General features: G+C 40.1%; 1 protein-coding gene across 9 annotated transcripts in view; it reads right to left on the minus strand.

Moving 5' to 3' along the window:
* The window catches only part of NRF1 (nuclear respiratory factor 1), a 143338-nt gene that overhangs the window by 40961 nt on the left and 87846 nt on the right, over window positions 1-14531 (minus strand). For 6 of the 9 annotated variants that reach the window (XM_045792654.2, XM_045792651.2, XM_045792653.2 and 3 more), the window contains exons 6-9: window positions 6702-6860; window positions 5683-5880; window positions 4975-5076; window positions 997-1155 (exon numbers count right to left, since the gene is read on the minus strand). In XM_045792654.2, the coding sequence (XP_045648610.1) occupies window positions 997-1155; window positions 4975-5076; window positions 5683-5880; window positions 6702-6860 (618 nt within the window). The remainder of the gene's footprint in view (window positions 1-996; window positions 1156-4974; window positions 5077-5682; window positions 5881-6701; window positions 6861-14531) is intronic. The other 3 variants (XM_045792659.2, XM_045792655.2, XM_087860833.1) reach the window with 2 other exon arrangements.

The following is a 14531-nucleotide window of genomic DNA, read 5'->3' on the forward strand; positions in this document are numbered from 1 at the left end:
TTCGCTCCATTTTGCTCAATAAGGGCAGCTGATTAATTATTCCCCCTCAAAAATAAAAAGCAGCAGGGGCAGTGAAAGCAATTTCTATTCGAAATTAGGGTAGGTAATAAATCAGTCTGCTCAGGTACAATATTTCTACGGACTTGGGTTTCAAGACGTTAGCTGCGCTCACTGGAGTTCCTGCGGCTCCCAATTCACACTGCTTCGGCCCAGTGAGTGAAGAGCTTGGGCTTGCATGGTAACGTCTCCCAAAGCAAGTGTCACTAGCTTAGGAGAGGTAGATATTTAAAATGCCTCTTGCTTTGGTTCTATTACCATACTTAGACTATGCCAGTGCTTCTCAGAATGCTTGTCAAAAGCCTCCCAGAAAATGGGACATTCCTTTAAACTACCCTAGTACTTGCCCTAGTTCTCATAGGCAGTGGGTTGTGCCAGCAACCTCCAGAGCCCATCACTAAGAGGCAGAGACATCCCATTTCCTCCCCTTAGAGCTGCAAAGTTGCCCACTCAGGAACTCACAAAACTCTTGCTTCCCAAGAGTTAGTATCTCTTGGATTTCATTACTCCAGTGAGTGTCACTGCAAATGATGCCAGTTTAAATGGCAAGTTACACTGCCAATTTGTAGATGGTCTATGATTCCACTCAAAACACCAGCCGAAGCCGGCCAGCCCGTCACCTTTTGCCATTAAACAGTCTTCCTCTTTCCAGATCTGCCCCTCTATATTTTTGCCCATCCCTCTGCAGAGCTTGGCCTAGTGCGGCTCTCCCAATACTCAGACTCCAATGGCAGCAATTTAATGTATACACATTTAGTTACAACTGTATTTGTAGCAAAAATGGTATTAGAAAGTTGCCATATACAGTATACTTTAAGGAAGTTAAATTATATGGCATGAAAGATTAATGGATGGTGGCAAAGGGTAGAGAGGAAGTAGGAAGAAGAAGCAGACGAAGAGATTTCTATTCAGAATAATGGCAGGTGATAAATAAATCACTTGGGTGTTAACATTTCTTTGGAATTTCCTATTCTTCAGTCTCAGTGCTTTAGTTGTATTTGCTTGAGCTCTTGTTGCTCTCCCTTTCCATCTGTTGGGAGCCACTGTGTGGTTATCTATGCCGGATGTCACCATGTCCCAGAGAAAGGGCCCCAAGCCCTAGGAGGGAAAGATATTCAGAGGATGTACAGTTAGCATCAATGCTTTTCTGAGAGACCCACTCCAATGCGGCCATTCAAACTGCGGTCACTCTTATCCCTCTAGCTACAGTGAACCACTGAGGCCCTTCCACACTCTCACAGTGCGATGCACCGCATGCACTGTTCCCTTTGACAGGGACACAACTCCCACCTTTGCTTCTAGTCTGACCTAGGTGAACCTGAAGGAGCCCAGACAACTCCCTCCACTCCCCTATGGTCCAAGGCTCAGGGCCTCTCCCCTGTGTTCTATAGCACCCTGGGCTTGCTTCCTCTAGATCCTTACCTCATTGCCATTGTGCTTTGATGTGTTTTTCTCTACCACCTACCTGTGTGTTCCTTAAGAGCTAGAGCAGTCTTTATTTTCCTGTATCTATAGAATCTATATAGTAAATGGCACAGGGCTCAGAAAGTGTTTACTGAATGGCAGGATGGAGAACATATTCCTTTATTCATGTTTTCCTACTTGTTCTTCAGCCTACTTATATTTCAGGTAAACTGATATTCCCTAAAAAAACCATCTAGAATAAGTTGTGCTACTGTTACATGTGGTGATGGTTCAGCTTAAAATTCATGTCTTCAATGTCTTTGTACTTTGGTTTCTTCTTCTTCTTCTTCAGAACCATATATATCATTATGATCAGATACCGTTCTATTTCAAAATTTGACTTTTCTGACACTTAAATGCAATTAGTATCACCACTACCAAATGGTGCTCTTATCACAGGACTGAATAAATTCTCAAACCCATTTGCATTTGTAATACATATGCCATCAAAACTGAAATTGTATAAATATTTTGAAATCAACATATTTTATTTCATACTATTTTCCAATTCTTTCCTTGTTCCTTTTTTTTTTTTTTTTTAAAGTAGGTTCCACACCCAATGTGGGGCTTGAACTCAACGACCCTGAGATCAAGAGTCGCATGCTCTTTCGACTGAGCCAGTCAGGTGTCCCAAAAGTCTCTCTTTTTTTTAAGTTTGTTTATTCATTTAAGAAATATCTCTTCACCCAACATGGGGCTCGAACTCACAATACTGAGACCAACAGTTGCATGCTCTTCCCACTGAGCCAGCCAGGTGCCCCTATTTCCTTGCTCATTTCTAAGTGTCTTGTAACTCATCGTGTCCTTAGTTTTATGCTAAGGTTAGAGATTTTTGGTTTATTTGTAACTACAGTCAACCCTTGAACAACACAGGTTTGAACTGTGTGGGTCCATTTATAAGGGGATTTTTCCCCCAGTAAATAGTGTAGTACTATAAACATGTTTTCTCTTCCTTATGATTTTTTAAATAACATTTTCCTTAGCTTGCTATATTGAAAGAATACAGTATATAATACATATAACATATAAAATATAGGTTGGTTCACTGTTTATGTTATCCGAAAGGCTTCTGATCAATACTAGGCTATTCGTAGTTTATTTTGGGGGAGTCAAAAAAAGTTATATGTGAATTTGACTGCATAGGGGGGTCTGTGCCCCTAACTCTCATGTTGTTCAAGGGCCAACTGTACTTAGATTATTGGGTATTCTCAGGACACAGAATACTCAAACAGATTTGGGACACCATATATTACCAGAAGAGACAGGACCCAATGGTCCTTCTAATAAATATAACTAAATGTAACTAACTGGATGTTGAGGCAGTGTAGTCTAATGGTAAGAGCTCTCACTGGCAAGGTTAGGATAACAAAATGAGTTCACAACTTCTAAAAGTATAGGTGTCATTTATTTTTGTAAAGTACTTTCTGTTCTTTGGAAGAAAGATGCTAAATACAAGGCAGTAGGATGTTTTTTATCTGATATAATGTTTCATTAACTTGATGTGATCTTATCTGCCCTAAGCAGTGAGATGTTTTGAGTAATTCCATTTCTTATGATTCAAAACTGAGATGCTAACAACCATGTCAATATCTAGGAGAAATGAGAAGGTAAATAAATCACACTATAAAATCTAAATCATTTTGTCACTTTCTGAGCTAACCTATGCTGCTTCTCTTCACGTCATTTTTGTTTCATTGGAAGTGTGCAAAGAGTTACTTTTTTTTTTTAAATCTGACTGAATTTAGGTATTTACCAGAAGGCTATTTCTGTCATTCACCCATTCCTACAATAGATGACTGAAAATTGATGTGCTGAAAAAGCCATAGATAAGTCACTGAGATTTTTTTAAAAAATTCTTCATATTTTTCCATGAACTTCTAAATATGTTAATTACCACTACATATGTGAAGTTATTTAGTAAAATGGGCTTCAAAGAATCAGTCTCCAGAGAAGTGTTTAAGAAACACAGAGCTGCTTTCTTTAAATAGTATCAGGAAATATTCAGTAGGGAGATATGGTTGATAACTTTGGTTAAGTCAAAGAGTAACAAATCTCGTGAATGTACCCACCAATGTCTTCTCCATCTCTTTCACACTTCAAGTTCTAGTGTTGTCTAGTGCCCTCCAGTTGTAGTGTTTGGGGACTGACAGATTTTTTCCTCAGCTAATCCATACTCTTACATGATATTTATATACTTAGAAAAGTAAACATCCTTGTTGACTGTTACTTTTCTATCCTGTAAAACCAAATGCTGTTCCTGCCCTCAAACCTTCTCAGACTCCCTAGCTGGAAACATTGTCTCCTGAAGGCACACACCACTTTGCAGCATCTCCTACAGCATGGACCAGAGCTCATTTATGTAGACACTTCTCTCCCCCACCAGACAGGAGGAGCATCTCGAGAGCAGGGCTCCCCACACATCTAGCACGTCAGTGAGCATGGCAGGGGCTCACTTCCTGCTGGCCGACTGGGGAGCCTGGCTGTGTTTCTCTTCATCTCACTAGCCATGAGCCCTTTCTCAGGCTTCTCCCTTCCCTGAGTTGTGCAAATGAAAATGACTCTGTGGTGTTCTGAGTGGAAATGCCCCATGGTTGTGAACAAGGGTGAGATAATACTTTGAGCTTTATTCCTAATATTGCTCTTTGACATTTGTTAGGTATTCTTCAAGCTTCAGGGCTATACCACACTGGTGCCTTTAGGGGAAAAGCCCACAGTGCCTTAATGAACCCTTTCCTGAACTTCACGGATGGCTCGGAGCCTGGACAACATTTTTCTAAATGCATTACTCAGCTTCAACACTTACTCCATGACTTTGGGCAAGTCACCTAACCTCTACAGATTTCAGTTTTCTCATCTATAAAGTGAAGATGATCACAGAACCTATTCTTAATAGGGTTGAGCTCTCAGCTTACCAAGTGCTCAATTACGGTTAGCTACCTTTAGATTAACATTCCATAATTACCTTGATTTTGGTAGAGAAGGATTTTTTTCATAAAGTCTTTTCAAAGACATATTTAAAATGTAATAAATCATGGCCACTGATTTACAAATATTTTTATCCCTCCAAAGAATTCTTTAGTCAGCTCCAGTCTTAATGACAGAATTTTTTTTTAATAAAGCCCAATGATTAAATCTTTGGGATTCACAGCATAAAAGTATTACATGGATAATCTCTTTTTTGTGTATTATACAAAATGCTATATTGTAAATGTAAAATTCTAAGTTTTTGACAGGTCTGAATCATGAAGATCTATGAATTTCAATTATTACAATTAATATACACAGTATAAGATACTTTGCAAGACTGTCACGGCCTGGTGTTTTAAAAGGCTTAAATAAAATAATGCTACAGACGTGTTGGCTACTCGGTCTTTTTATCTTCTGGACCCTAACTACTCCCTCACCTATACATTTAAGTATTTAAGTAGATGCAGACCAAATCCTTTTTCTTACCTCTCCATCAGCCACTGCAGAATAATTCACTTGGGCAACAGTGACTGTGGTTGGCAATTCTGAAGCATCAGCCAATGTGGCTACTGTTGCCCCTGTACCAACCTAAAGAAAAACACAGAGAGCAGTGTCAGCTGATGGATCCTTCTACCTCTCTTTCACTCAGAAGTTAAGATTCATTTAATCCCAAATTCAGCATAGGTAATGATTAATATGCTTTGTAATGTGAAATGAGTTACTAAAATCGTATCTCAGACACCTACATGAGTTTCAGAATTTTGTTTCAAATCAGTATCAGAAGCTATCACGGTCTACCATCAGTGCCTAGTATCAGTCAACCAACTATCTACTTTCACCCCAATCTGAATTTAGGGGTTCCCCATCTACCAACAAGTTGTGTTTTACCTCAGAAGAGGTAATTCAGAAGGAATAAGCTCCTGGTCCCTGACAGAATGAAACAGTACAAAAGAAGCCATTTTTACAGAGCGTTGTTTTGGAAATGTCCAGAAGAAGCTATCAATAGTTCTGTATTTAACAATTTGCAAACAATTTAAAATATTTTTTAAAAACTCAATTTCAGATAGAAAGACTTTGAGGAGCTATAAAAAAGTTAAGTAAGAGTTTGTACGACAAAAACATTTTCCAGCCTGAGGTGAGGTCCCCACTGATCCACCTCAGAAAGCACAATCTGATAACCATAGGTTTACTCACCTGGATAAGTGAGACAGTGCCATCAGGGTTACTAAAGGTCTGGACTACCGTCTGTGATGGTACAAGATGGGCTATACTGTGTGTGGTTGTGGCCTGTGTTTGTGTTTGCTGATCTTCAAAAGCATACAAAAGGTCCTCCCGCCCATGCTGTTTATAACAGTTTTTAACTATGGTCCGTAGTGCCTGGGTCCATGAAACCTGTCACCAAAAGACCAGACAAGCACATTAAAGTCACAAAGAATGTTGGTTATTCAGCCCCACTATGGAATAAGCAGGTGCTTATTTATCAAACCAAACCACACCTGTACAGAATAAGCTCCCTTAGGGTTATTTTCCTTAGACTGACTGAGACACAAAGAAACTCAGCACCAAGCACCAAAGATTTCCCACTGGTTTCCTTCCTGATCAAAGTCTGGTTTAGCTTCTGGGTTTTACACTCTCTTCTAATCTGAGGCCAACTCTTAAACTTCCCACAAAAGAAGATTACTCTTTGTCAAGAATTTTATATTAAGATTCTCAATAAACTTCCAGGCTAACTAAAAAACAAATATGCAGAAAAAGCAAGGGGTGACATTTAGTTGAGTCCATCTTTGTAAAAAGAAGTGTCATTATCAGCAGACTCAGCCAACTTCTCATCTCTTTAATACTATGTTTATATTTTTCAACAGTAGTCCCCGCTAACCAGAAATAAGGACATTTCTAAGTCTTCGAAGTGATTAATGCTTTTTCTTGACGTTTCTTCCATTTTTCCAAGCACCTCATAATATTAAAACTGCTCCAAAAGGCAAGTAGGCAGACAGAAGTGTAAACTCATGGACGCACCCTGAGTCTTTACAGGGATGAAGCGATGGAATGGGAAAGGCTATAAATCAGACAATATCAAACTTCTTTGGGAGACAGGTTTGACTTTCACACATGGGTTTTTAGACTTTTTAGCACAAGAAGTGGAACCCCCAAAACTGAGGTAGTTGATTCAGAGTGGAAAAGCAACAGGCTACTCAGGTCTGAGAAACCCTCACCCTCTGCTTTTGCTCTTCCGTGCGGACGTCGCTCCGGACATTTGCCCATGGGATATCTTCAGGCCACCAGATGGGCTTGCAGCTTTCTTTGCCCCAGCCTGGTTTTCCCCGACCTGTGGAGTACTTGAGCATCTCTGGAATAAATGCCCGAAGCTGGGCCTAGAAGACAAGAGTGTAGTCATCAGCAGTCAGGAAAAACATCTGGGATGTGCCTGTGTCTTCCACCAAATTCTAAGATAATAAAACAGAGAGCCTTCCTGGAGGGTCCCAGAGAATTCCAAGATGTGACTGATGAGAACCCACTGTTTTCCACAGGTTCCCATAGCTCCACGGGTGGCTGGGAATTATACATATGTTGGTAAAGTATACCCTAAGCTGTATTTCATAGACTTGGCCCTAGAAGATCAAGAATACCTGCCACCAAGTTTGATTTCTGCCTAAGATACTATGGAGGCTAGTCCCCTCATTTCCCTGCTACGGCTTTCCACGCTCGGAAGGTGTCCAACAAAGCCAACGTGTTTTCAACATTGTTCTGGAGGTAGTAACCAGGGCAAGTAGATAAGAGATATAAGAGGTGATGAGCAGGTAGAATCATCATTCTTTGCAGATGATATGACTGTGCATCTGGAATACCCCAGAGAATCACATGAAAAACTACGATAAACAGTTAAGAGCATTCAGGAAGGTGGTTGGTTACAAATGGGAAATAGACTTTACTTAATAAAAAGGGAAAATAACCCTAAAGCTCTTCCAGAAAGTTTCTGGTACACTAGGCCAATGTCTGTGAGTCTGGCATACACACAGAGTGAAGCATATGTGATCTTAAACACATTATGGACTTCATTCAGATATATTTCACAAATCGAATCCAGACCAGGCAGGTGTTAAACCAGAGACAACACCATTCTTTATCTCCTGGCACAGTAACCACACTGAGTGTGTATGCTGGAGGAGAAGGGGAGCTTACTTTGTGAATATTCCTAATTGCTGACAATGATTTTTGGCAAGAGAAGCAGTTTATCAAGTTATAACGTTCCTCCCCGGACCTATAGTTTTCCTTTAACCTCTGCAACACTCCAGAGAGAAGCAGCACCCTCCAACTAAGGACACATCCATACACCCTCTACAGCTTCAGACTAAAAGGAGAAGACGACTTGAGCAATGAGTCAGACTCAAAGATGTGGGCTTGTTGCAATAAAAGAGAAAAAGAAAAAAACAGAAATGGGAATGCTTAAGTATTAATGGGAGAATGAGCGCAATACCTCTTTTATATTCAAGAGCCTATTGAGATATCAGATATTCTTATTTGAATATTATTTTACCAGAAGCTGATACCAATTATTATATAATAGGGAATCATGAACCCAAATCAATAATGCTTCCCCTAAGAAAGAGAACTCTGGTCGACTATCTTTACACTGTCAATCCTTGTGCCCAGCCTGCCATTTCACCTCCCCAAGTCTGCCTCTCCCAGACAGCCTCCTGCCCACAGGATATGATATAATACACTCTGTATATATTTGGCTCTGCGGCATCAAGCAGCAGGCTAATAGAAACGTATCCATTTGCAAACCCAGGCTATCAGCTGGCTCATGAGGTCACTCCTTTAGTTATTTTAAGAAAGTGCATCTCAAAGTCATTTTCCCCTTTTACCGCTTTCCTGGGAGTGTGTCTTTTTCTTGCCTCAGATACAAAGAGAAGGAAAAGGCTTAATCCTCACACACAATATTTCCATTTCTTCAAGGGGAAAAAAAAAAACAACAACAACGGCTTTCTCAGATGAAAATAAACTGGTACCACACACTTTCACAAATCTCTCTTTTCTTTTAATCCCATTAACACTCTCCAAAAGGAGAGTTCTGTATATCCATACCTAGCAGAGTCTGGAGATAATGAAATGAGGCTCAACAACTCTAAATTAACATAAGACTACAGTGTTCAGAAAGAACTCGATGTCAAAAACACTTGGCAGACAGTCTGCTCCAATCCCACCTGGAACCCCATACATTCTCTAATTCTGATGACTTTCAGCTTCTGATCCCGCACCCATTCGCATCATAGTTTCCCACACTCCTCAGCTCTGGGTCACCCTGGCACCTGGTGACGGACACCTTTCATCCTATCTTGCTTTCTGGCTCTCTCATATCAAGTTTCACTGGGATTCAAGGACTCACAGGTTATGGGAAGTGTGGGGAGGGCACCAACCTACTCACTTAAAACCCTCCCCTGCCTTCTCTCCAACCACCTGTCTTCTCAGTCTTAGTCTTTGCTAGTAGAACCCCACTTTCTTTCCCTAGACAGCCAAGCTCAAAATCTCAGTCAGCTTTACCTCTTTCCCTTAACACCCATCTAGCTACTCATCGCAAGTTCCAATTCCTTCTTCTTTGAAATGCCTGTGCTCTCCAGCCCTTCTTCTCCAGACCTACCTTCATCCCCACTTCCTAGCCCAAGGCTAGTGCATCCTTCTAGTTGACCTTCCTGTGGAATTCATCCCATGCATCCTTGACAGACAGCTTTCCCTAAATTCTGCACAGCTCCTATGCTCAAAAACTTTCAGATGGCCTCTCACTACTAGCAACAAAACTAGACTCCTCTGTCTAGCTTTTCCGGCCCGCCACAATCCGGCCTCCCAGCACACTCAGTTCCTGCTAATTGCTAACAGGCAAGGCAGCCTTGCTTCTCACCAGTGAGTCTCTGCACTATCTTACCAACTGAACTCGTTCCCGCTTCTATGCCTTTTGATTTGTTCCCCTTACTGGAGCGCTTTCTCGAGCTACTATTCCAATGCCGACACTCGTTCCTTATTGCCCAGCAAATCCCACATCCTTCGTGAAATATCTCTTGACTACTTCTTGAGTCAACTTCTTGTCAATCAGTAAGAACACAAGCTCTAGACTCAGAGAGCTGGCTCTGAACCCCAGCTCTCTCTGAATCTTAATTTTCTCAACTGCAAAATGATAGTGGCAAGTATACAGGGTCAGTTCAAAGATCAGAGACAGCAGGATATATACACACAGTTGCACAAAATAGCAGTTCTACTCTTATTACTTCAGTCATCAGCCCTTTTCTCAAATTCAAAGAAAAAGTCAATCTTCTGAAATGATTTTCTAGTACTAAACACATGTGATGTATGGAAAGATACTTATCCTTAGTTTTTCAAGGTGGGTATGGTGAAAAAGGCAGAAGAATGAGTTTATATGTATCTGTGTAAACATGGTTAAGATAAGAAATAAAGAATGCCAGAATCAAAAAGTGACCATCGAGGCCAATTCTGTGCCTTGAGAGGCGAGCTGTTACCAACACACCCCAATGCCTAGATGGTTTAGGTGATTTGTTCCGTGGGATCTTTGAGCATTTTTTTTTAAAAAAATGTACAAGCAGATTATTAATGGAAATCATCAGAAAATGGGACTCAAGTGTAACCATAATGAGAAGAGAGAACTAGAACTAGGCAGCCTGTCAGAGATGTTCCATGTGCTAGAAATCTCTGGATGGGAAATGTCTCAAAGTCCTGGGAAGAAGAGAGCAGGAGAAACAAGCAACACACAGGGAAGGTTGTGTCCACAAGCAAAACTCCATCAAAAGTTAAAAACTGGGACCAGAGTGAAATTTAACTGCTGGTATGCAAGTTCTAATTCAGAGATAGATTTTAACTTTTGACTTATTATCAACTGTATAAATTTGCCCCGATATCAAAACGAGAGGTAAAAAGCACATTCTACTATAAAAGTTCACTTTTCAAGTCTGTATATTTGGGGGATGAGGACCATTCTTTGCTTTTAAATGCATAGAGATGATATGACTTCACTGAAAAAGACGATTTTCCACCAGACTATCATTTATACTGTCCCAAATAAACAGTGCTAAGGCTAAAGGGACTGTCAATAAGGGAAAATGAACGACTACTATTCAGTATAGAAAGAGTTAAATGATTTTTTTCCAGAATTCAGCACTGTGCTCTCATTACCAGTTGGATTAATTACTGGTCCTGGAGAGTTTTGGAAACCCAAGCTACTCAATGTGCTTGTTAAGGAAGGTTTGTCTTTAATCCCCACAGGAGACAATCAACAGGATCAGCAAAGGTAAAGCCTACCCTCTCAGGCTGTCCTTTAATTGGGCTGCAACAAGCTTTCCCAGCCTCTCATTCTGATTTAGGGTTCTATATGGGCTTAAAGTGCCCTGCTTGGTCAGTAAACCTACCCCAAACCAGCAAAGGGTAGAAAGTACCACTCCTTCCAGGGCACATTCAGCAAAGAAAGATGGTATCAAATTCCTGCCAGTGGCAATCAAAAGTAAAGATTATGTAGAAACCACAGATGATTTTTAAAAAGTTTTCTGAAATTCTAAAAAGTTTAATCCAGACAAAATGAAAAAATAATTCTATGTTAGAAATTTTCCATTTGTAAATTCAGTAAATTATTTGCTGTTCAATAACACATTACCCTTATACATTCCCAAATGCCCATCTTCTCTCATTCTATCTTTGCTCTGCTCGTACCCGAGTCTAGGATTTTTGAGGCCCCTGGTGTCCATTTTGATTCAGTTACCAAGAAAAGTCTTCTCAAAACATTTGCCAACTCCCCCTCTACTAAAAAGATGAGAGTATACATAACAAATTTCAAGAGAAGGCTGCTGAAATCAAATTGTGTTGGCAGGTGATGTTTTCTATAGTCTATAGGGAAACAGGAACGTGGCAGAGAAAGAAGACTGGAGAATTTTCGGACTGCGGCTTCATTATTTCAATTTAAAATCATGATCTTCCAGGTCAACAGACTCAGTTATATTCAAATGGATATTTAAAGGGTATTAGAAAGCAAAAGCAAAATGATTTTTTTGCTCACTATTTAAAATGATTTCTACTACTGACCTCTGTTCATAGAGATAATGAAAGTGACTTTCCTTATTAGAAACGCCAATCCTATATCCCCATTCCCTGGTAGCACCAGCAGAAACACCTGCTTCTTTTAACCTCATTTCACCATAAAACACATTCCCCTAGAAACATGGGAAGAAGTTTGGAAGGAAAGATAAGTTCAGAGAATAGGAGGGACAGTCAATGAAAACACTCATCTGAGACTCTTCTCTCAAGCCAACCCTTCCGCTGTCTGTCTTCACACCCCATCAACCTACCAAACTGTCTCCCTCGTGTTCATTAAATTGCTCTTAAAAGTCTACCTTCCCTTTGCCAGAGTCTTAGATTGGTCTGTTTCTGCTCCCTCATCCCAGCTGTACTCTTCTGTACAAAAATCTAAATAAACAAAGTCCTCCTTTCCATTCACCTTCCCCAATCCAGTCACCTGTCAGCAGCAGAACACCCTTCCTTATATGCCAAATTCTATGTGCTTACATGAATATATGATGGAAAAGGACAGTTTTATTTTTTAAAAATTTTTAAAAAAGATTTTTAAAATTTATTTGATGGGGGGGGGGCGGGGGGCACAAGCAGAGGGAGCACCAGGCCTGAGGGGGAGGGAGAAGCAGGTTCTTCCCTGAGCCCGATGAGGGGCTCCATCCCAGGACCCTGGGATCATGACCTGAGCCAAAGGCAGACCCTTAACTGACTTAGCCACCCAGGCGCCCCTGAAAAGCAGTTTTCTGTGATGAAAGGAAACAGAAATGGTACCATATTGTACATATTTTACTGTAACTCACTTTTCCCACTCAACATAATGTCACAGAGATCGTCTCACGGTAGTCCGACTAGAATAATCTCATTTTTAAAAAGTGGCTCCATAGCACCCACGATATAGATTTTTCCATTTTATTTAACCGTTCTCCTGCTGATAAGCATTTAGGTTACTTACAGTGCTTGCAAAAATGTTTCTTTGTGCACTGGTGTGGGTATTTCTCTAGCAGCAAAGTGAAATTGCTGGTTAGAAGGCATATGCATTTAATTTTTTTTTTTTTTAAGTAGGCTCCATGCTGGGCATGGAGCCCAACTCAGAGCTTGAACTCATGACGCTGAGATCAAGACCTGAGCTGAGATCAAGAGTTAGATGCTTAGGGGCACCTGGGTGGCTCAGACAGTTAAGCCTCTGCCTTCAGCTCAGGTCAGGTGGGATCGAGCCCTGAATCTAGTTCCCTGCTCAGCGGGGAGCCTGCTTCTTCCTCTCCCTCCCGCTCCCCCCGCTTGTGCTCTGTCTCTCTCTGTCAGATAAATAAATAAAATCTTAGAAAAAAAAAAAGTTAGCTGCTTAGCCAACTGAGCCACCCAGGCGCCCCTGCATTTAACACTTTGACATGCCAAACTGTCCTCCAAAAAGTGCCAATACCACTCCCATCAACAATACACACAATACCCATTTTTTTCACACCCTACCTCAAATTTTATTACCCATATTTCTTATCTCGATTCATTGAATGCGGGGAAAATGGTAATTATTTTAATTTTCATTACTAGTGAGGCTGAGAATTTTTTTATACACTTACTGATTGGTTTTTTTTCTTTTTGTGAACTGTTCAGAATGCTTTGCTTATTTTTCTAATTATCTCTTTCTTGTTAACCTGAAAGAAATATTAACCTGTTCCGGATATTACTACTTTGCCATATAATCTCCAAATATTTTCCTCTAGTCTAATTGTATCCTGCATATGGAATTTATATGCCTATTCCCTTCTATTAGTATTCCTAAATGTATCATTATTCTTTTACTCTACTCAAAATATGCTATGTTCTACTTAAGAATTCAATATTTTTGTTACCAATAATTTTCTTATTCTCTTAATCTCATCCTGCCTATCTAATATTTACAAAATGTGGAATAGCATCATATACAGAAACATTTTTTGATAATTTTAGATGGCAGGAAAAGCCTACTTTGCACATAGGTTTTGCAATTACAGTAGGGAGAAGCAGTTTGGAACTATTCTCTACAACAGTCATTCTCAAAGTTGGCTGCACGCTGGAATCACCTGGGGAGTTTCCACACTATACATGCCTGGATCTCATCCCCAGAGATTCTGATTTAATTGGTCTGGAGTATGGCCTGGGCTCTAGAATTTTTAATTCTCCAAGTGATTTTACTCTGTGGTCAAGTTTGAAGACCACTCTACTAATGTTTTTTTTGTCGTAAAATATACATAGCATAAAAATGATCGTTTTAATATGTACAATTCAGTGGCATAAAGTACATTCACAATGCTGTACAACCATCGCTCCTACTTCCAGAACTTACTCATCATCATCCCAAATGAAAACTCGGTATGCATTAAGCGATTAACTCCCCATTTCTACTCTTCCACTGGCCCTGGTAAACTCCACTTTCTGTCTCCATGAATTTGCCCCATTCTAGATACGTCACATAAGCGGAATCACACACAATATTTATCTTTTGTGTTTGGCTTATTTCACTTAGCATAATGTTTCTACTCTTTGGATAGAACAGGCCAGACCTATGCTTTTTCAAAACAACACTCAAAAAACTTAAAATTGACAGCCGATGAATATTTTCTAAGTAAAACATGTCAGGCCCTGTGAATAACTTCTTCCTAATGAAGCAATCACGGCGCTGAATGTTTCTGAAGGTTCTTCCTGAAAACTGGTGAGGAATTACTACCCTATTGCATCATCACCCCAAGGGAATATTAAAGCAACAAAGACTGCCCCAGTGAGAATAAGAGGACAGTAAGTTCAGGTGAGGAAAGAGAAGGGACAAGGGGAAAAGGAGCAATTTTTTTTAAAGTATTATTACTACAGAATATTTACATTAGTTTTATCTGTATAACATACTGGTTTGACAATTCTATATATTACTCAGTGCTCACCAAAATAAGTGTAAGTCACCTCTGTCACCATACAATGTTATTACAACATTATTGACTATATTCCCT

This window comes from Ursus americanus, chromosome 3, assembly GCF_024610735.1.
Source record: "Ursus americanus isolate L20-20 chromosome 3, mUrsAme1.1.p, whole genome shotgun sequence".
NCBI lineage: Eukaryota > Metazoa > Chordata > Mammalia > Carnivora > Ursidae > Ursus > Ursus americanus.